General features: G+C 37.6%; 2 protein-coding genes across 2 annotated transcripts in view; one reads left to right on the forward strand and one right to left on the reverse strand.

Moving 5' to 3' along the window:
* COMMD10 (COMM domain containing 10) overlaps positions 1 to 24531 on the reverse strand; it is a 971919-nt gene that overhangs the window by 744222 nt on the left and 203166 nt on the right. The window lies entirely within an intron of this gene.
* TMED7 (transmembrane p24 trafficking protein 7) lies at positions 11451 to 23845 on the forward strand. Its single transcript, XM_050793093.1, has 3 exons — positions 11451 to 12018; positions 15645 to 15890; positions 19501 to 23845. Exons 1-3 carry the CDS (start codon positions 11827 to 11829, stop codon positions 19735 to 19737), a joined length of 675 nt encoding a protein of 224 aa, XP_050649050.1. The 5' UTR covers positions 11451 to 11826; the 3' UTR covers positions 19738 to 23845.

Below are 24531 nucleotides of genomic sequence, written 5' to 3' on the forward strand. Positions count from 1 at the left end.
AATTCCTTTGCATGAGGTTGAGGAAGAAATTTGAAGACTTCAGAGGACATCCATGTTGAATTGAATATGATAAGCATCCCTCCCATCCACCTTCACCACCCTGCAGCCCAGAAGGCTCTCCTTTCACACTTGCCATGATAATCAGATTGGTGAGGAGTGCACTTGAATCATTAAAACATGGTTTATTGTCTGTCCTTAGTAAGCTGGAAGGGCTTGAGGGAAAAGCTGAATAAAAATGGGCTCCCTGAACTCAGGGGGATAAAGAGGATCTCCCAGAACAGTGCCCTAAGGAATGTGGTTCTGCTCATTTGCAAAGGCAGCAGAGTGGGTTTGTTAATTAGACCTAAAGAAAGGGGTAATATGCAGAGATTTCTGGTTGTGACTAATTTGTGGGGTCTACATAAATAAAACTGATAAGCAACCTACTAAAGTCCTTGATTTATACAATCACAGAACACCGAGTAAGCTGAAGGCTAACAGAAATCTGCTCTGAACCTCCACATTAGAAAATCCCAGTCTTCCATCCAATTCCAGACCTGAGTCGGTTTCCACACCTAGAATGTTTTGAATAAAAAGATGTTGGATATTGTTGAGAAAGGCCCTTTCCGTGATCATACTGCTAGTCTTCCCCCAAGGGATTGTTGAACCTTTACCTCAGAAACCATGCACTGGAGAAATAACTTCAATTTTGAAGATTATTATGTACTGACTAATACCGATTCTTGGAACCCCAAATATCACTATGATTCATCAATCAGAGCACAGGTGCACAGCGGCTGTGGCGCCACAGAAAAATATCTGGTCTTAGTGCCTGGTTCCTGGCACAGAGTTCATAAAACCCTTGGAATTTCCCGAGTAATAAGGGAGATGGTGGAATCTTTTGTTCTAGTGAAGTAACTCTTGGTGGGCCCCTATATAGCTTTAAGATTGGCAATGGTAACCAGAAAGATTAAGTCTTAATTAGAAGCCTGGAACTTTCAGCCCAACCCCCAAATCTCCTGGGAGGGCAGACAGGCTAGAGTTTAAGTTAATCCCCAATGGCCAAAGATGTAATCAGCCCTTCCTACCTACATAATGAAACTGCCAAATGACAAGGTTCAGGGAGCTTTCATGTAGGTGAACATCTCGAGGTAGCAGGAGGGTGGTTTGCTAGGAGGTTTATGTGCCCAGAGAGGGAATGACAGCTCTGCATCCCCTTCCCTTCTTTGCCCTATGCATCTCTTACCTTTGGTTGTTCCTGAGTTTCATCCTTTATAACAAACTAGTAATGGTAACTAAAGTGCCTTTCTGAGTAATGCGAGCCATTCCAGTGAACTGTCAAACCTGAGCAGGGAGTTGTGGGAATCTTCGATTTATAGATGATCAGTCAGAAGTACAGGTCGCCTGGAACTTGTGTTGGTGTCTGATGTGGGGGTAGTCTTCTGGGACTAAGCTCTTTAACCTGTGGGAACTGACTGTAACTCCAGATAGATAGCATGAGAATTGAATGGAATTATTGGAAACCCAGCTGATGTCAGAGAGTTGGAGAAGTAGTACACCTCTCTAATTTAGTCTTCATATGCCAGTCAGAATGCTCTTTTGACAATAGAAGTTAGGTTATTTCACAGTTAAAACTCTTCCATGGTTCTGCACTGCCCCAGGAAAATGCCCACATTTCCCACAACATGACCTTTCAGAAGTAGTTGTCAATGTAATTGTGTGATCCATTCACTAATGACTTTTCATTCTCATCTCTAGTTTTTTATCCTGGTGCTTTTAGCAAAATTTCGCTCAAATATTTCAAAAAAATATTTTTATTTTCAAAATATTTTATAAAGTATTTTAAATATTATATATTTTATGACATATTTATAAATATATCACTAAATATATTTATAAATATTGAGATACAAAATGTTATAAATATATTAAATATATTTAATATATAAATAAATTATTTTATATAAATTATAAAAGTTTAAATAGTTTAAATATTTATATATTATACTATAATATATTATAATTTATAGTAAATCATAAATTATATAATTTATATAAAATATTTTAAGTATTTTAAAAATATTTTATATTTTCAAAAAATATAATAGCTGTGCTACTATAAATCTCAGATGAAAGAGGAACAATCCATTATTGGTGCCCGGGCAGAAATATTAGAATGAGAGCAGCACCACCTAGTGGTCGGCGTGGTGTTGGTGGGGTAGGAGGGAGAGTTGAAAGTGAGCCGATGAATATGAAAGCCCACAGTATGGTTTCCGGTTCACTGGCCATTTACAAGAGAAACTTCCTTCTCTGTTGCTCCCTACATTTTGGAGAATGCAAAACTGGTTTTCTTGAGGAAGGTGGTGTGTTTGTTACTGTCTTCAACTTCCATTTTAAATGAGGACTTGAAATATTGCCCCGTAATATTATGCTTATAATCTGAAATCTTTACAATGTTGAGGAATTTCTGCAGGAAGGTGAGCAACATGGTCCAATTACAGAGGTTTCTGAGGAGCTGACAATCTAGTAGCCTGGATTTCTGGCTTCCAGAGATTTCGTGTTTTCAGTTTCAGCCATTGGTAAGTGGCTTTTGAGGACTAGTGGCTTATGACAATTTGTTCTTTCCTTGAGACACAAATATGATTTGTGTGACTGGCCAACATCAAGGTTTCCTTGTGGTTTTGCTTTCTATTCAATACACTATCAAGTAGGCAATCACTCTTAGTAACGAAATGAAAATTTCACATGAATTTTTAAACTTCAAATGCATTGCCTGCTTTAGAAAAATCATATGCTGCAGAAGTGCTCATAGATTTGGGAATTCACAAACGTCTGAAAATGTATCCTTTGTGTACATCTTCGTATCCATCTCTTCAAACAGATTAAGGAACTGTGAAAAATAATGCATTGATGTATCTATTTGGCTTTCTCTTAAATATCAGGGATATCAGACAAGTCTTTACTACGGAGCAATCTGTGGAACTGGGCAAAAATATAGGTATCTTTCACTTTCTGAATTCTCATCATCTAAAGATTGCAAACAATTTCTCTGCAAATTCACTCTGAATCAAAGCCTGCTGTAATGAATCTGCCATGCATCTGTCAGTCAAAGCATGTACATTACTTTGATATCTAAAGGAGAGGATGCAGAGTACACTGCAGACCTAGTTCCAACCTTTTCCCGAGTGATGAGTCCCTGCTTTCATTATTTAAATGGGTTGCACATTATAGATATCATCTTCTCCATATTATTAAATAAAAATATATTCTAGAAAATCTATTCTGCAATTAGTTCCTAACAATGTTTTGGGGCAGTCATAGTTTCAAAACAAAAAAATCACAGAAGTTGCCAAGGTTTATATATATATATATATATATATATATATATTTTTTTTTTTTTTTTTTTTTTTTTTTTTTTTTTTTTTGAGACGGAGTCTCGCTCTGTAGCCCAGGCTGGAGTGCAGTGGCCGGATCTCAGCTCACTGCAAGCTCCGCCTCCCGGGTTCATGCCATTCTCCGGCCTCAGCCTCCCGAGTAGCTGGGACTACAGGCGCTGCCACCTCGCCCGGCTATTTTTTGTATTTCTTAGTAGAGACGGGGTTTCACCGTGTTAGCCAGGATGGTCTCGATCTCCTGACCTCGTGATCCGCCCATCTCGGCCTCCCAAAGTGCTGGGATTACAGGCTTGAGCCACCGCGCCCGGCTAGGTTTATATATTTTGTGTGTGTGTGTGTGTGTGTGTGTGTGTCCATAGTCAAGGAAAATGTTGAAATTTGTCCAACTTAATAATCACTGTTGGTCAGCAGAAGAGGAAGAAAAAGAAAAGCAACCCTGAATACTCAGTGCCCAATGTTGAAAATATACTTTAGAGCATGCACAGGAAAGACTGATATCATAAATGGCAGTGATTATGACATAAGCAGAAGTATCACACTCCAAAATACATTTACAGATACAATCCTATTATTAGGAACTTTATATCTTCAGGCTAAGGGAATGCTGTCCATCCTGAAGGATTGCCTACTCAACAAAAGGCAATTGGGGTTTGTCTTATTGCTGCAGGCCTTGCTTCTTAGTCACTGACTGACTGTTGAGTGCCAAGGTGAGAAGACTGTTTATCTGCTCCTCAAATTTAGACCTGGACAAGCTTCTGGCACGTACTGCATGACTTAACTCCTTCATTTACTCATTCTCCCTCAAACTTCACCCATCACCAAACTGCTACTAAGATCACAGCCCCCTCTCTCTCTTCCCACTACCAAATCTCACCTGGGCAATTGGAAAGTAACTCTTCTCTTTCTTTTATTTTTCCTTCCTCCCTCCCTCCCTCCCTCCCTCCCTTCCTCCCTCCCTCCCTCCCTCCCTCCTTTCCTCCCTCCCTTCCTGCCTTCCTTCCTTCCTTTTTCTCTCTTTCTCTCTCTTTCTTTTCTTTTCTTTCTCCTTCCTTCCCTTTTTTTTGAGACAGGGTCTCACTTTGTCACTCAGGCTCAAGTGCAGTGGTGCAATCTTGGCTCACTGCTGCAACCTTCACTTCCTAGGCTAAAGTGATCCTCCCCTCTCAGCCTCCTGAGTAGGTCCCAGCTACTCAGCCACAATGTGCCACCATGCCTGGCTAATTTTTTATATTTTTTTTGTACAGAGGGGGTTTCACCATGTTGCCCAGGCTGATCGAGAACAAGTATTTCTTAATTGCCTTGTTTTATCAAGTTATTTTGCTAAGTGTTATGATGTATCTTTAACATAGTGTGTCCTTGTTTATTTACATTACAGTGCATGTTCTTTGCAGTGTAGAAGGAAAACATAATTTATATCTGATAATGTAGAGTATCCTTGAGTGCTGCATATGAACATACCATTGATGAGCTCATTATGTGTTGAGGAAATTAGATAATTAGTGCTTTAAATGCTTATACTGTCATGCATTGCTTAATGACAGACATTTTTTTTTTTAAAGTATCCTTAGGTGATTTCATAGTTATGTGAACATCACAGAATATACTTACACAAACCCAGATGGTATAACCTACTACGCACCTAGGCTGCATGGTGTAGCCTATTGCTTCTAGGCTACCAACTTGTACAGCGTGTGACTACATTGAATACTGCAGGCAACTGTAACACAATGGCAGGTATTTGTGTATTTAAGCATAGAAAAGGTACAGTAAAAATACAGTACTATAATCTTAGAAAACTGCTTGTGATTGTGGGTGACTTTGTTCCTTCTCGTGTTTTCAGTTTCCTATAATGCACACATTAACTTTTAAAAAATAAAGGTTATTTTTAAAACCTGAAAAAAATAATCTTATGGAATCACTGTTATATATTCAGTCTGTTGTTGACTGAAGTATAGTTATGCAGCACATGACTATATTATGAAGATACATGTGAGTTGCTATATAAGTTGAAGAGTATTGCTGGTGATATTTAGAACAACTGGTTAGATATTTTTATATGAATATGGCATAGATTATTATTTTTCCTATTTAAATAATAGGAAATAGAATATAGGCTGACTCTTTCCAAAATTGCTATCCAAAATGTTTTCAGGAATATCTCAGATTCAGATAATGATGAGTGTAGGCTCTAGGTGTAATAGTAAATATGCTGACATTTTTAGTCTTTACTCCCTTATGTCAGGAGCTGCCTAAATAGGGGATCTCCATCTCTGGGCAGCAAATGCTTTATCTCAGAGTTTCACTTATGTGCATCTGATGCTGACACCAAGGAGGTCATGGCTATGTTCCTTTCCTCCACCGAAACCTTGTCCTCTGAAACTTCTCTATCTTATATTTATGTTAGTTATAATATTATTTAACCTAATCTAATATTCTAACATACAGAAATAATAGGAAACCCCATATCTATAGGAATAAAATGATAGTTTTTGTTTCAATAATGGCCTTTTGTGGAATAATTAGAGTCCCTGTTGTATTTCAAGCACTGTGCTGTGTGCTGTACAGACATTTTCTCATTATCTCATTCAATATCCTTTCAGCCACCTACAATTATCCCATTCTATAGATTAAGAAACTGTACTAGAAAGGTTAGGTAATTTGCCCAAGTCTACGTATTAGTAGGGGATATGAGACAATGTAGTCTCAAAGATTACATTTGAGTCAAAATTCCCATTGCTGTGTTTTCACTGTAAACTGACCAAATTATGGGTTATTTTTTCCTTGTAACACTTTGTAGTCCTTAGTAAAAGCGTGTACTTTACATAAAGATTATATTAATTTGTGTATTTTATAAAGCTTTCTCACATATATGTTCTTTCTGATCCTTATAATAATCCAGGGAAGTAAAGGAAAAAAACTAAAAATCTGGAACAAAATTAAATTCATATTCTCTAGATTATGAACCCTCCAAGGACAAGAATCTTGTTTAGCTCATTTTCTGTCTTTATCTGGCAGAGTGAATTCAGCGCAAAAATGAACAAAACTCTTCCCTGGCCCCATACTCACCTTTGCAAAGTGTCTGTGGTGGATTTGTATTGTATTAAATTAGCTAATTCAGAGCTACTGTTTCCTAGAATTCTATTCCTTGCATAGATAAAGGTCAGTGTATCTGAAGTAAGGAAGCAGCAGCGATATTCTTTTTTATGCCTGAAGTTTTCTGACTCCCAGGCCAGGTATATGTTTAGTTCCATGAAGAATGACAGCTTTTCCTGCAGTTCACCTATTGCTGAAAGGTCGGGGCTTGGAGGCAGTGAGAAATGGCTGTACTTGTGGCCCATTCTCACAGGCTCTAGTTTCTCTTTATTTTTCCACTTCACATCCATCTTTCCTTCTTGACTATGGTCATTATCTTCAGACTTCAGGCTCTAGCACCAGACACAGAAGAAACAGCCTCCCATACACTGTATAATGTATGTATACCCAAAGATAACTATGTACTTGTTTATTTATTTATTTAGCCTTCCAGTGATTCTGCTTCTCTAGTGAAACCCTGACAGACATAACTCTTCCTTATCCTTGGAATCTGGGCCTTGTGACTTCTGGTTAATAGAATGAGACAGAAGTGACAGGGCTTAGTACTGAGCGTAGCCCTCAAGGGGCCTTTTACCTTTTCTCTCCTGAAATCCTGGGATCATCACATGAATAATCCCAGGCTAGCCCATTAGAGGATGAGAGACTCCTACATGGAGAAGAGTTCAGTTTTCCCAGCCAACACCGTCCTAGACCAGCCTATAGCCACTTATCCTGCCAAAATATGAATGAACCCAGCCAAGATCAGCAAAGCTGTCTGTCCAATCCCCAGTGGACCACTGAGGATGAGTGAGCCCAGGTGAGACTAGACCCACTCAGCTGACCTGGGCTCTAATGTGCGGTAAACTATAAATGCAGATTGTTTTAAGCTACAAGTTTTGATGTGTTTTTCTCACAATAATGACTAACTACTGATGCATCCAGTATATTAAATTTTCCTTATTTTGCTGTGAAACCTAACATACATGCAGAAAAGTACATAAACCATATAATAATAAGTAAATACAAAGTGACCATACATGTAACCACCACCTATGTCAAGAAAAAGAGCATCACCAGCACCAAGGAAGCCCCCACTTTCCCCACCCTGTGTTGTCTCTCACTTACTACTCCATCCTTCCCCGCTCTCCTGACTATTGAGATAATCATTCCCTTGCTTTTTTGTGTAGCTTCGCCACGTATTAGGGAAAATGGGATTGTTCAGTTTTGCTTGTTGTCAGCCTTTATATGCTGATTTTTTTTCTGTCACTTTCTTTGGCATCATGCTTGTAAGATTCTGCAATGTTGTGCTGTGTAGCTATAATATGTTCATTCTCATTGCTGTGTTATGTCTCATTTTTGAATATACCTACATATACCTACATTTATAGATATATGGGGTATTTCCAGTTGAGACTGTTACTAGGCTTTGGCTTTCAGTAGTCTCGTATACATATTCTGGTATACCTGGTATACCTGTGCATGAGTTTCTTAAAAGTAGTGATTCTCATACTTTTTAGTCTCAGAATTTTTTTTTTTTTTTTTTTTTTAAGAGAGGATCTGGTTTTGTCACTGAGGCTGAAGTGCAGTGTGTGATCATAGCTCACTATAACCTCAAACTCCTAGGTTCAGGCGATCCTCCTGCCTTAGCCTTCCAAGTAGCTGGGACTATAGGCATGTGCCACCATGCCCAGCTAATTTTAAAAAACTTATTATGGAGAAGAGGTATCACTATGTTTCCCTGGCTGGTCTTGAATGCCTTGGCTCAAGCAATCTTCCCACCTCAGGCTTCTAAATTGCTAGGATTACAGGTGTGAGCCATCATGTTCTCAGCTGGGCCTCAGAATCGTAAAAATTAAAGATTAAGTAAAAATATTAAAATTAAAAAATGTCCAATAAAAGTTATTGAGATCTGAGACATTTAAAATATTTGATAATTCATTTAAAATAAACAATAAACCCATTACACGTTGCATTAGTTTCCTAAGGATCCCGTTACAAATTACTACAAATGTGATGACTTGAAACAACAGAAATTTTTTCTCTCAGAACTGTAGAGTCCAGAAGTCTGCAAGTAAAGTATTGCCAAGGTTGATTCCTTCTGGAAACTCTGAAGGAGAAACTGTTCCAAGCCATTCTCCTAGTTTCCCATAGCTATGGGCAATCTTTGATGTTCCTTGACTTGTGAACATATCATTCCAATCTGTATCTTTGTCTTCAATATGCCATTCCCCTCCTCCCACTCTGCCCCCTGTATCTTTGTGTCTGTGCATCTGAAATCTTCCCTTCTCTTATAAGGGGTATTAGTCCATGTTCATACTGCTATGAAGAAATACCCAAGACAGGGTAATTTATAAAGAAAAATAAGTTAAATGAATTGACTGTTCCACATGGCTGGGGAGGCCTCACAATCATGGTGGAAGGCGAAGGCGGAGCAAAAGCACATCTTACATGGCAAAAGCACATCTTACATGGCAAAAGCACATCTTACATGGCAGCAGGCAAGACAGCGTGTTCAGGGGAACTGCCCTTTATAAAACCATCAGATCTCATGTAGCTAACTACCTGTTACAAACATGAACAATGCATTATACATGCATTATATGTTTATAAACACGATTGGTGCATTATAAACACGAATACTGTTTTATGGGAAACATAAACAAATGGGAAAAACCTGCCCCCATGATTCAATTACCTCCCACCAGGTCTCTCCCATGATACATGGGGATTATGGGAACTACAATAAAACCATCAGATCTTATGAGACTTACTCACTATCACGAGAACAGCATGGGAAAAACTTGCCCCCATGATTCAATTACCTCCCACCGGGTCCCTTCCATGACATGTGGGGATTATGGGAACTACAATTCAAGATGAGATTTGGGTGGAGACACAGCCAAACCATACCATAAGAATAACAGTCTTTAGATTTAGGGCCCACCCTAAATCCCAGGATGACCTCATCTTGAGGTCCTTAACTTAATTACATCTGTGAAAAGCCCTATTTCCAAATAAAATCATATTCACGGAGTGGAGAGGTTGAAACTTTGAACATGTATTTTTTAGGGGGACACAATGCAACTCACCGCACACATTTACATAAATAACACCTTTTAATAAAAATATTTTCCAAACAAAAATTTAGCAAGAAGAGTGACCTTATTTTCATAAATCTTTCATAATCTAGATTTATAGAAGAAGCTGGGTGCTCATTTCCTTTGATATTCACTCTGTTGTGCTGTTTTGGTTGAAATATATAATGAAAATCCAGCTTCACACAGATCATTACATACCCTCTGAAATGGTTTCAAGAGGCCTCTGGGGGTCTTCAGAGCAACACTTGAGAACCACTGCTCTAAAGCATATACTCTATAAATATATGTAAAGTGAAATTTCCAGGCGGTGGCTATATATTCCAGGCTATATATATATATATATATATATATATATGCACACACACACTGAATATAGGTGTGTGTGTTATGTGTATACATATATTCTACTTTATTAGATAACAGCACATTGTTTTCCAACTTAATTAACCAATTTGCTTTTTCACTAGCAGTGTATAAGAGGTTTTGTGGCTCTGTAAGTTGACCAATATCTGTTACTGTTACACTTAAAATTTTTGCCTATCTAGCAGTATGTAATGTATTGCATTGTGATTTTAATCGTATTCATCCTTTTGTGTCTGTTTGTTTGTATTACCATTTGATGTATGAAGAAACTGAGGTTTATTTAGAAGATCAATGTTACTTGTCCCGGGTCACATAATTAGTAAATAAGAACCCATGTTTTCTCTTTTCGAATTCAGATTTCTTCCTACTCACTAAGACAAATAATGCTTCAGTTTCTGGCCCATTTCTCAGGAAGGCTCAACCTTCCCCAGATCCCCACCCAATAACTAAGAACCTTGACTTCAAATCTTCTCCCCTCATTTCCCCACTGTGGAGACTTTGGGCACTTCAGGCGGCTGGAGGACTGCACAGCAGCCCTGCATCTTCCTCCCTTCATACCCCACTACCCACTCACCCCTACTCTCACCCTCTCATTTCCCTGTCTGACTGCTTTCTATCTGCCTCTATTTCCTTTTCATAAAACCCTCTACTCATCTTCTGCTGACTAGACCCTCATCTAATCATTTAAAAAGGAATAATATCTAATTCGTGTGTATAATGTATGAGAAAATGTATAATGCACTATAAGAATCATCACCTGTTTGTTATTATTATTACTTATTAACACTATTATTTTTAAGCACTTCAACACAAATCAGTGGTGTGATCATAGGCAGTTACTCAATGTTTTTGATACTCAATTTTCTCATCAGTGAAAAGGCGTAATAATACCTTATGAGGTTGTTTGAAGGATGGAATGACATAATATATGTAATGTGCTCAGCACAGTGCTTGATGATAAGGCGTGCTCGAAGACGTTTAATTTATGTAACAAAAATTCATCTAGTGCTTGCTATGTATCAACCACTTCTAAGTAGTTTTTCCAAATATTGAAACTTTGTAATAATTCTCTATGGTAGGTGTTATTATCTCCATTCTACAGACACAGACTGAGGCAGAGACTTTAAGCAAGTGGCCGGACGTCACAGCCAGTACATGGCAAAACTCCTGCAGTCTGCTCTTAGAATTCGCACTCCTTGTCCAGCTCCTGTCCAAATATTTATTATTACTTATGAGAAAACTCTGCAAATTGCAGAGCGCTCTACCACCAAAGATTAGCACCCTAGGGCAAAATGAGCCCTTTACCACTCCCTCGATGCTCCCCAGCGCTAAGTTCCCAGCGGAGGTTGCAGTGAACCCAGATGGCGCCACTGCACTCCAGCCTGGGTGACAGGGCGAGACTCTTGTCTCAAAAAAAAAAAAAAAAAAAAGCGAGTGAGTGGAGCGTAATTACCCTCGCCAATAGCCTGTAACCACCGCGGCCGCCACTCCCCTTTTCCTGGCCTCGCCCCTCTCCACCCACGACTCTGGCCCCGCCCCTCGTCCCAGGCTGCGACGGAAGAAGAGCCAACGCCTCGCGGGCTTCCACGTACGCACTCTAACGCCTGTCCCCGGAGGAGAACACATCCGGGTCACGGGAGCCGGTGTCTCAGGCTCCGCCCCTTCCCCCCCAAGGGCTAATCCCCACTTCCGACCCTGATAGTCCTTTTCCGCTTCTCTTTCACCTCTCCTGGTGCGCCCCTCTGCGCCCCTCATAGGAACCCGGAGGGTAGCTCTGATCCCGAATCTCCCACAGGCGCGAACCTGCTCTGCCGTGTATCTTTGCGGGGCCGCCTGCGCTGAGGCCTGCCGCGCGCGGTGAGTCCGCGCAGAACTGACCCTGCGTCTTGCAGCTCGGTTGAGGCCGCCGACTTCTCGGGATGCCGCGGCCGGGGTCCGCGCAGCGCTGGGCGGCCGCCGCGGGCCGTTGGGGCTGCGGGCTGCTCGCACTGCTGCTGCTGGTGCCTGGACCCGGAGGCGCCTCTGAGATCACCTTCGAGCTTCCTGACAACGCCAAGCAGTGCTTCTACGAGGACATCGCTCAGGGCACCAAGTGCACCCTGGAGTTCCAGGTATCAGGGGCCTAGCAGTCCCTGGGCCCCAACTCGCGGCTCCAGGGTTGGGGGTGTAAGTTGAGGGATGGCACTTTCCTGTCCGTGTTAACCCGTTCTTAGGCTAATTCAAAAATCGCTTCCAGGTAGCTGATGCCCAGCATTTGACTTTCCTCTAATAAACCTGGAGTGAGAGATGTTAAGACCGGATGTTAAAATGTATGAATTCCAGAAATGCTCCCTCTAGCATTTCTTTCCATTCTCATATTTAAGGCCTATTGAACTTCCTTCCTTAAAATATTCCCTTAAAGAAAATCATTTATATTCTATAGTACCCAGTGTCAACTCTCAAATCCACTTCCAATTTAATTGAATTTGAAGTATTTTATTATACTACCTTCCAGAGACTGAGTTTGACCTCAGAGAGCTTGTATAGACATATATAGTCATAAAATGTTAAATGCAACAATAAAGGTACACACTAGGTATAGTGCTGGCAGAAGACAGAAGGATCATTGGGAAATGTAGCTGAGGAGCTGATATTAGAGCTGAGTCTGCAAGGTAAGTAGCCGTTGTTCGACAAGGCAGCAGAGGAGAGAAGAAGGGGCCCTAGGCAGATATGTTCATGACAGTTCCAGCAGGCCTGAAATTAGCCTGAGCTATATTGCTAACATTTGTGCATGACAGTGAAATACACTGAATAATAATAGTTTTGTGACTATAGTTACATATATTGTCACAAAACTATATATTATTAGCTTTAATGTAAAGCTATTATAATAGCTTTGTGACTGTGAGTCCAAGGGCTTTGGGGGCAGTTTGTACCAGTTTGTCAACATTATTTATTGGTAACAGTGAGATTGATGATTTGCTCCTGGTCTTGGTGAGACCACACCCCCAACACAGAGCTCTGTTGTTGAGACTAGCTTCATAGCAGGAATATGCCTATGTGACCAGCGAAATATTTAAAAATGTGGTCAAGACTCCATTTTGTGTTCCTTGGTTCCAGGGTGTTTTGTTTGCACACTTGGGTGGTTCCAGATCTGAGCGAGTATGTGTCTGGCCACAGACCTAACAGAGGGAAGACAAAGGAGCCCACACCTGACCTTTTCAGACCTCTTGCTGTGAGACAGCCTTTGGCTGTGATGTTTTATATTCTTTTCCTTTTGGGACTCTTTTCAGTCCCAAGTTAAATTCTTAACCACTTTATTATACTACCTCCCAGAGACTGACTCTGACCTCAGAGAGCTTACATAGACATATATAGTCATATAATATAAACTGTAGATTTATGACATTGTAACATACAGTAATAAACTGTAGATTTGCAAACACTGTCATTTTGAGCCCTGTGATTCTTTAGCAAACCCTGTTGAACTGCACCGTCAGTGCAGATGTAAAGCAAAGACTTGTTCAGAGAATTTCTGGTAGTGTGGCATTTTGGGAAAATAGAATGAGTAAGGCTGTGAATAAAAGAGGTTCTGAAGCTACCTGGGAGGAAGAACAGTGAATAGTATACCATTGTTAACAGGTTTCGATTTTTCTGCAGGCCACAGGTAATTATCAAAAAGTTTTTAAGTGATTGCTCAGTGGGGAATGAGGAAGGATGAGGAGATTGGCACCCCTCCTTCCCAGGAGACATTTGGCATCATGTTAGAAGGGCAGCTACCTGCATCTAGTAGGTAGAGACCAGGTATGCTGCTTAACGTGCTGTAGTGCACAGGACAGTACAGGGTCCTACAACACAGAATTATTCAGCTCAAAATGGGAATAATGCCAAGGTTGAGAAACCCTGAGTTAGAGGGAGAAGATGTTGGGTAGTGGGAAGACCTTTTAGGAAGTTGTGGCAATAGTCCTGTCTGGATTGTGGTTTAGGAATGCGATGAATTTGAGAGGGGCAAAAAGATTGAGAGATTTGTGTGATCGTATGGATAGATAGGGACACTTGGTTTGGGATGATCCTCAGTTTCAATAGTAGGTGATTGGACAGGTTTAAAGGGATACTTAACAAGATTACTTGTTTTAAGTTTGATGGAAGAGAAGTGGGGTGATGATAAGTTCTGGTCCTATTCAGTTTGTATGTATGTGTTTGATTATTCAAAATACAATGGTCAGGTATGAATAATTCAGTATAGCAAAATGAAGTTATTATTTTCACTTGGAGAAAAAGTTACTTTTTGGTGAGGATGGGGATTGGTAAATCTCCAATTGATAAGACATTTTTATATCAAAACATTTTATCTGTATATTAACATTTACATATTTTTACAGTTTCCTAAGTGCATAATTATTTTCATTTGATTATCAAAATGATCTGTAACATAGTTCAGTTAGTATCTTCTCTCTTCAGTGAGAAAAGGTCACACGTCACAGATCCTTCTTTTAAATCCACAGTTTGAACTCTGTTCTACTGACCTAGAATGTCAGTATGCTAACCAAGAGGGTTCAAGGTTGAAAATAACAGTCTTGTGCTACCCAATCACATGGTGGTTTGGGAACCCTTCATTCAACCCAATGTCTCTTCCTAATCATCTCTTTCACAAGTGTATACGTTTCCTCTGTTTCTTCACCTCTCTCCACTCCCTCTTTCTTCCTACTCAGTTCTTTCTCATGTAAGGAAGCCTTTCTCTTTAATCCTTTCCCCCTTTTGTCTCTTAAAATACTTATCCAGTTACCGCAGGAAAAATCTCTCCCTCCTCTGTTCGTACAACCCAAATGGCTGGAAGTGTAACTGATTAAGCATAAGCCCTTGAAAGTAGTTCTGCAGTTCTGTTCAGAACTACCTCCAGCCTTCCATTCAGTATGTTTGCCCTTAAGTACTGGCTTTCTAAATAAACAGACTTGTTGTCCTTTATGTTACTCATTTTTGCTTTAATGACAAGTGTTTCAGCAATATTTTGTTTAATCAGTTATGTGTCTCCTGAAAACAAGGTTGTAAATGATTATATACTTTTAGAATAGCCCACTCCATTACTCAACTTGTGTAGTTCAAAACAAAATATATATCAAATTCCATATAACTGACTATAAAAGAACTTAATAAACACAATCCACTTGTAATTTGGCAGTAAAATGAACTTAAGTTCTATGATAGAAGTATGAATGGGGTGTAATCCTAAGGACTGGCCTACCTTATTACTTCACTGTGTGTGTGCTTGGATGATGCTAATAGGAAAGTGGGTGAGAAAATTTTCAGAAGGAAAATATTGCAGACAGTAAGCTTAGAGGTTAAGAATATGACTTTGGAGTTCAAGTTCTGCCTTTCCCACTTAACTGGATGAATACTCTTAAATGGGTCGCATATTTAACATCGGTTTTTCAGTCTGTCAAATGGAAGGAAAAAAGTCTCTTGTAGGGTTGCTGGGAGAATTAAGTGATCTAATAGATCTACATTAATTAGCACAGTTGTCTGGCTAGTTCAAAGTGAATAAAAGTTGAAGGAAACTTGTTCAGTTTCTGTAAAGTTTAGTTGAAGTAAAATCTCCTCCCAACTTCCATCCACTGGTGAAAATTTAAAAATGTAAAATTGTCTGTGATAGTAAAAGTCCTTTGCCCATTACCTTATTGCCATTTTGTTAGGAAATCTGATTAAATCTGATTAATTTTTCAAACTTTTCACAGTAATTTTTTTTTTTAATCTCTTACAGGTGATTACTGGTGGTCACTATGATGTAGATTGTCGATTAGAAGATCCTGATGGTAAAGTGTTATACAAAGAGATGAAGAAACAGTATGATAGTTTTACCTTCACAGCCTCCAAAAATGGGACATACAAATTTTGCTTCAGCAATGAATTTTCTACTTTCACACATAAAACTGTATATTTTGATTTTCAAGTTGGAGAAGACCCACCTTTGTTTCCTAGTGAGAACCGAGTCAGTGCTCTTACCCAGGTAAATAAAAAAAATCAGCAATATAATGTTGGTATATTTAAAAGGAGGAAAAAAGCATAATTTAATACCATGCACTAACTGATGAGCATGGAGTTTCGAGACTAACAATCTTTAAAATCTATCTTAATTCTTACATAGTAGGCATTTCACAGAGAACTTCAAACTTTTATAGTGAAAAATAATGTTGAAAGATTTTATGAACTTTTAAGTGTAAAGAGAAAGAAGCATCAAAATGGGAGGAAGATCACTAAGGTAGAAACATCAGTGGTAAAAGAAGTTTGGGAAGGCTGAGCAGTGTTCCAATCTTCTGAAGCATTTTCTTTAATCCCTAAAGGAATGTTGCTGTCATACTCAGGCTGGTATAACTGGAAGCAAAATGATGCCTACATTAGTAGAGAAATAATACCACATGATAGCCTTTATACCATTACTTAGTGTTACTCAAGCTGCTGTAACAGTAACTTGTGCTGTAACTTTAGGTGAAATATTGAAGATTAATGGTAAGTCATCTCACAAAAATAGTTACAAAAGCTAAATACGGATTTATTTTGGAGAAATAGAGAAAGTGTAAAAAATTCAAACCCAGTGAACAGCTATTGCTTAGGTGATGAGGACTGCTCTCTATTTCTAGTTCAAATACAGCAAAATCCAAAATGCTTCAAAATCCAAAGCTTTTTTTTTTTAGCTCCAACCTGATGCCACAAGTGGAATATTGTACATCTGATCTCATGACACATCATTGAACATATCATATACAGTTGCCTTAAGGCTACATGTATAAGGCGTATATGAAACATAAATGAATTTCATGTCTAGACCTGGGTTCCATCACAAAGATATCTCATTATGTGTATGTAGATATTCCAAAATCTGAAGTTCCAAACAATTCTGGTCCCAAACATTTTGGATAAGGGATACTCAACCTGTATGGGCTTAGATCATATCTAAAAGTTACTCAATTAGGCATGAAAAAGAATTATTTACCACTTATTTGTTAAAAATCTTAAACCGATATTTTAGCATTCCCAATTTCTATTTAGTCTCTTGGCCAAAGTCATGGTGAAAGAGACAGCTTTAAGAATGTGTAAAAGCCTTAATTCATAAACCTGTTGTAAGAATTAGTAAGATAAATTCAAATACTCTTAATTTTAGAAATGTTCTCTTTATTTTAAGGTCCTGTGGGAAAGACACTTTGCTTTGTAAAATGATATTTCTTTGGGGCCATTACCTTAACCTGTGTCCATTGCTTCATGAATTTTAACTTGTATAAGGTGGCTTGTTCTAAAAACCTAAGTGGGTAAATACAAGAAATGAATGGTAATAAAGCAGTTAGTATCATACCCTTCTTTATCCATGCTACATTTTTAATTTTTCTTAGTCTTATTTTTCTACTTTCAAAAAGATAATGTCTCATATAATAGGGATAGTTATAAAGCAACTTTTCATACTTTAAAATGGAAAATTACCAGCTAGGAATGCAGAATAAATGATAAGAGTTTTACTCTCACCATTTTTTGCCCATTGATAAAATGATAGATTTAGAGTAGGCAATGATCACCAGTCACTACCAAAACCATTAAGTAAAAGGCTGGTGGGGAACTTAATACTGAGTGGATCAGAGTGAATGATCTTTCACAAATGGAGAGACAACTAGACATTATGTGCCTTATGAATAATTTGCAGTAAGAAGTACACAACACTGACTACTAGGCGTTCCCACCCAGAACATTGCACCTGAATCCCATCAAGTCTCTAGCTCTAAATGCCAGTTTACAAGAAATACAGAGGATAAAGGAATAGCATGGGAATGCAATCAGCAAAATCCAGTAAGTGGGAAATGCCACAGGATAGGGGTAGATGGCAAGGAAAAAAGAAAAAAACAAGGACAAAAGCCTAAAGATTAACGAAGACTTGTATCAGCCAAATGATTGTGTTAACCTTACTTGGATTCTCATTTGAAAACCAGTTTTGAAACAGTAGGGGAAATTTGAACACTATTTCCTGACTTTAAGGAACTGTTTTAAATTATTTCATGTGTTACAATACTATTGGGGTTATGTTTTTAAAAAGTGTTACCTTTTAGAAATAAAGTATAAAAGTATTTGTAGCTAAAGTGATAAAATATCTGAGATTTGCTTTAAAAATAATCGGGGAAAATACGTGGGGAATGTAGATGAAGCAAGATTAGCCATATGTTAATCTTTATTGACATCATGGAGGTTCATTATACTTTTCTCAATACTTTTGAATATGTATGGAAGTTTTCACTGTAAAAGTTTTTTAAAAATCACATCTCAGGCCAGGCGCGGTGGCTCACGCCTGTAATCCCAACACTTTGGGAGGCCGAGGCGGGCGGATCATGAAGTCAGTAGTTCGAGACCAGCCTGACCAACATGGTGAAACCCTGTTTGTAATAAAAATACAAAAATTAGTTGGGTGTGGTGGAGTGTGCCTCTAATCCCAGCTACTCAGGAGGCTGAGGTAGGATAATTGCTTGAACCTGGGAGGTGGAAGTTGCAGTGAGCCAAGCAAATTTTTCATTCCTAGGGGCCCAAAGCAAGGGCAACAAAACATTTGACTCTTCTAATAGGCCAATGCAGTTTGTTGGCCTCATAATTTCTTACATTTTTTTAAAAGCACTTTTAATAGAATATTTTAATAATTATTCCTTTCATACTTACTTTGGCAGAACTTTATTAAACGTTATTTTCTAATGTCTATATTCCTTAACTAAAATTAAACTTAGATTTGTTTTTAAATACAGGTTTGTTGCATAAAATAATAATAAAACATGTATTTTACCACTAGGATTAAGTTTGCAGCAGTAGAAAAATATTAAACCATGGTATACAAAAAAACTAGTCGCTTAACCTTTCTCAAAACAGACGGTATAATAAATGTATAAAAAGGCAAGCTGTTATCAGCTAAAGGCTCACAAAGTGATTACACAGTGAAACTGAAACTTGCATCCTGTTGGGAACATACATTGGTTTAGTTGACTGGCATGAGGGAAAAGGCTGATTTAACAAATAGATAAATGTAAAAAAAAAAAAAAAAAAAGCCATTCCTATTCTTACATATCCCTTTCAGATTTAAAAGTTACCTAACAATTTTGATGTAGCTGTTTTAAATATAGTTGAAATAACTGACTAATTCGGCCTTTTTTTTTTGTACTGTGCTTTATTTTTATAGATATTTGGGCTTTGATTTATATTCTCATTATTGATGAGCTCACTGCCATTGTCTTCCTCCTAATTCTTGTTTAAAGAACTTGGGCTAGAAATTCTGTAGTCACCAACCTTAGCTGATAAGTATTTCTGCTATTGTTAGCTTAGTGTTCCATCTGCCCCCTTACTGATGCCATGGCTGTGATATCTCAGTTCGGGAAAACAGCTGCTTCATGAGATCTCTGGCCTTAACAGTTGTCCTAGTGAAAATGAGCAGGGGGGTTTCATTGCAAGGACAACTGGCATAAATGTATGAATGAATGCCAGGTTAGTAGCACGTTAGTCAAAAGAGGAATTGAGATCAAATTGAAAGAAAAGCTGAATATGATAGATGAAGTCTACAGAAAGTATCACACATACTGACTGAAAATATTTCTCTGCAGATGGAATCTGCCTGTGTTTCAATTCACGAAGCTCTGAAGTCTGTCATCGATTATCAGACTCATTTCCGATTAAGAGAAGCTCAAGGCCGAAGCCGAGCAGAGGATCTAAATACAAGAGTGGCCTATTGGTCAGTAGGAGAAGCCCTCATTCTTCTGGTGGTTAGCATAGGGCAGGTATTTCTTTTGAAAAGTTTTTTCTCAGATAAAAGAACCACCACAACTCGTGTTGGATCATAACTACGTTTTGAGAATTGATGCACCATTGCCACTGTAATATTGCTGTCCTCTAATTAATTTTAGGTACTGAAGAACTTAATATTGGCAACATTTTTAAAACCTTACTCATACACTTGTTGGGAGGGATGTACAATGCATATCCCCAAACTGTGGAAAGGACACCTTTTTTTATTTGTAAAGGTGGAAAAACTTTGGAACTCATTTTGGGCTATTCATGTTAAATATTCAACACCAATGATCTACTCTGTTCTGGGTTGTTTCTATCTACTCTTCGCACACTAAACCTTGGTATTTTGATTCCTTTTAACCATTTAAAACTACTTTCTTATAGGTAGTTGATATTTTAAAAACCTTAGATTTAATGTCTACATATGTTAAAGAGGAAGAAAATTGCCTTTTAATTGTTAATAAGAAAACCAAATGTGATGAACTGTAGCCCAAGCCCTATTCTGCACTGTTCAATTTTATGGAGGAAAAAAAAGTCTACCATAGGAATGTTAGTTAATATTGATACATCATGGTAAAATTTATTTCTCACTAGCTTAGAAAATGTCAGACTTTTGTTTTTGGGGTTTATGATTTATAACCAGCTATGCTATTTTTTCATAAAGGCATTTGTAGCACACACAAAACATATGTTTCAGTAGCATAAAAGAGTTTATACAGGCCTTAAATATCAGACTGTTTGTAACAGGTAGAAATATTACAGAATAATTTCAGACACTACAATGGGGGCAAATGAAATAGGAAAATTTTTAGTGAGTTACCTGTACTCATTACATTTTCAGTGCTTTTACAAAGAAAAAAGGTGATATGTTTAATTTTAACATTTTAATTGGCTGACTCTTGCCCTTACATGACTTTAATGTCTTTGTGAGTCATTCCCAGCTTAAATTAACAATTGTTAGTATTAGTATCACATAAGTGCCGTACATTTTATCCTCATGGGTGTGATGCACTGAAAAGTTAGTTGCTATCCTTTTTTCTTTTTTCTTTTTTTCTTTTTTTTTTTTGTCTTGCATATTTTATTTCTGTAGTTTCTGGTTAGCTACCCTAAAGTGATTAAAAAATTTAGAATGCTATGTGTTTCCTATTTGGTAATCTTCATCGACTGTTCTTTATTTAATGAGTATTAAATACTGCATATTCTATAGACTATAGGGTTTACATTGTGTTTGCACCTCATAACTTGTATAGATTGAGCTGATTGAAATAAGATTTTGTTCCAAGTATTATCTGATAGAATACAAGATGATTCAAAATTATATAGATATTTAAAGCTTTTCTGCTGGTTTTTTTTTTTTTAATTGCAACTGCTTTTCTGCCATGCCTCTTTTCCCTACCCAAAAGTGATGAGTTCTGAACAAGACAAGACTGTCATATTGTAGAGACTTTGATATGTGATACCATGGAATACTGATTGGATAGCCATCCTAGTCACTTACCAATACTGACTAGAAGTTAACTCTTAATTCTAAGCTATCTTAAAATACATATATATACTTCTTGCATGGAAGAGCAAAAGAAATTCAAGTTGTCATACTTGGTAATTTCAGATGCCGCAGTATAGCAAAGGGTGAACATGTTTTCAACCCTTTAATTTTTTAAGATATTTGAAGACCAACTAACTACTCCTTAATATTTATCAATGGATTAAGAAGTTTAAGATTTTGCAGATTTATCAATTTGGGTTTTTGTATTGAGGTTGTCTTGCGGCTTTATAAGTGTCCCTTTATATTTAAATTTGAAAGTTTTAAGCACTGATGTTAATGTGATTGATCAGCATGGGCATATGTAAAATGTCCTTTTCTGGTTGCCTCTCTGTGCTATTGTGTTCAGATACTTATACCATAATTAAACAGTAAGGTATAGATCTTGCTGAGTTTGGCATAGATAGTGCACTCATTTAATCTGTGCCTCTCAAAACTTCAGAATATTAGAATATTACCACAAATAATTTTTGGTGAAACTATTGAGATATTAAAATTTTTGAAATCACTGCTGTTACCTGTTATAGAAAATAGTGTGGGCTTAGTCTAGTCTCTGTGTAACTGGTTACATTTTGATGGTTGTCTATACTCAACTGGATATGTATATGTAAATTAGAAAATACATACCTATCCAGACATAAATGTTAAGTAACCTTTTTTTCTTCCTCCAACTACATAATTTGTAGCTCATTATCTTTCCTTAATCCTTTCCTAACTTGTTGCAGCAGTTTGAACTTCCCAAATATTTATGTTTGGACATAATGGCTCAGAATACATATTTGAACATCATAGTTGTATATATTTTTAAAGTAGAATAAATAATGGAAAGCAACTTGATATACAAGTTTATACTAAAATTTCAACTGTGTGAAGATACATTTTAAGGTATTACTTTGCTAATAATCTACACATTCTTTTTTCTATTAAAGAAACGGTTTGTGGTTCACAGCTTTCATCCAAGCTTGGTGATAATCAACTTTGAAAATACAGTGGACTGAAAAGCAAATTTATTCTTTCAAAAATTTCATTTAAATCTCTGTACTATGCATTTTTGTTTCAGTTTGTAAATGTGTAACATTTGTAGTTAAATAGGACAAAGCAGGCCCTATGACTATTGTTTTCAAAAAATTAAATTAATATATAAATAATTCAGAGGGGTTTTTCATTTACTTTTGAAAAGAAACTTCTTTAACAGGATTGCACCTATCAGTTTCTTGTAGAATAAAAAAAAAATCTTTCAACAAACTGACTTCACTTGTTTCTGTCAGGATTTAAATCTTTCTATAGCTCCTTATAAACTTAAAGCCTGGAGTACAGTTCTGTAATGAGAGTGATTATTTATTTGGTATTTTATTAAAATATCTGAGGGACTGTCCAAGAAAGAAGGTGAAAGAGAAATACCACATCTGTACTGCCTAATTGGTAACCTTCTCTTTGCATTCCTTACTGAAAGTTTGTGTAGGTGAAAAGCAGTTAAATCATCAATTGCTCTAAAGAGGTCTTAATTTTTAAGTGAATTAACTTTAGGTTGTATAATACCCAGTTGTATCAATGTTTTTCTTAATAATGTAGTCAGAGGGGACAGTCTGGTTCCTGGGCACAATTCTCCAAAAACAACAGGGAAATAACTGTAAATATAGGTTAACATTTATTGAATGCCTACCTTGTGCTAGGTGCTGTGCTGAGTATTTGTATTGACACATTTAATCTTTGCAATGTTTCCATGAAATGTATTATTTCCATTTTACAGATGAGGAAACTGAGGCATAGAGGGGTTAAGAAATCTCATATCACACAGTAATTGGCACAGTTTGAATATGAACCATAGCAGTCTGGCCCCAGAGCCCTCTTTCTCAAGCACTATGCAATATTGCCTTACAAAAAACCAATTAAGGATAGTTCTCTGAAGGCTTAGCTATCTTGAATTCACTACAGCTCAGTAGCGGTTCAGTGCTTTGGCTTTGAAGTCACAGCCAAGTTCTAGTCATGGTTGTGTGACTTTGGATTTTATTAACTATATATTTCTGTTTTCCATCTGCTGCTAAGGTGATGCCATCTGGTATAATGAGAATGAAATGAGATGTTTATTAAACACTGAGGATCAGTGCCTAGCATATACAAGCATTTAGTAATTATATTTTTTATCATTAGTCTAATTCTGGTCTCTTGATCTTTCTTTAGTTCCTAAAGTCCTTACTATGGCTTCTATTCATGTGACTCTTACATGAACAATACATGACACAAATACAGTGTTTGAACGCCTGTCATGCACATGATGGTCTGCTAAAAGTCTCAAAAATGAATAAGACCGACTGGGCGCAGTGGCTCATGCCTGTAATCCCAGCACTGTTGGAGGTCCAGGTGGGCGGATCACCTGAGGTCAGGCGTTCAAGACCAGCCTGGCCAACATGGTGAAACCCTGTCTGTACTAAAAATACAAAAAGTAGTGGGGCATGGTGGTGCATGCCTGTAATTCCAGCTACTCGGGAGGCTGAGGCAGGAGAATCACTTGAACCTGGGAGGCAGAGGTTGCAGTGAGCCAAGATTGCACCACTGCAGTCCAGCCTGGGCAACAGAGCGGGACTTGGTCTCAAAAAAAAAAAAAAAAAAATGAATAAGATAGTCTGATCTCCAGGAACATAACCTAGATGGTGTAGATAGGATAACTGTATGAGCAACTAATGTTACACAGGTAGTGAAGCAGAGTGGACTCTAAGGGTCTAAGGTATTTACAGGGTGCTAGAGGAAGAAGAGAATATATAGGTCAAAAGACTTATTTCTTAGGGAGTTTTACATCATCTCCCCACAGTGGAAGCCCTGTTTATGTGACTATGCCAGTAATTGAGTGGTTTCATCTCCAGTTTAGGGATATGGGTATTAACCAGTCCCTCTTGCTACAGATTAAAAGACATATTCTTTAATTTTGTTAACAATAAAGGTGATGTTTGATCTCCTGAGTAACTTCTCTATCTCAGGAGTTTCCAAATTCTGGAGGAAAATACAAGGATGTTATCCTATTTTTATCATTAAGAATCAGCTTCCTTCCTGAAATGTAGGTACAAAAGTGACACTGGTCTGGCATACGCTTTTTAGTGCTGGATGATTCCTAATGATCACTACTATCTGGAAAAGGCAACAGCATAAGAATTTGATTAATAATTGTTCAAAGAACAAAGTCTACCCAGAATTTCATCATTCTTTTTGGTGTATTTCAGTTATTTTTATAGATACAAAAAAAAATTTATTGTTTAAAGAAATTGGTATTATACTTTCTATAACAAATTTTTACACTTTTACATTTGTG

Source organism: Macaca thibetana, chromosome 6 (assembly GCF_024542745.1).
Source record: "Macaca thibetana thibetana isolate TM-01 chromosome 6, ASM2454274v1, whole genome shotgun sequence".
Lineage (NCBI taxonomy): Eukaryota > Metazoa > Chordata > Mammalia > Primates > Cercopithecidae > Macaca > Macaca thibetana.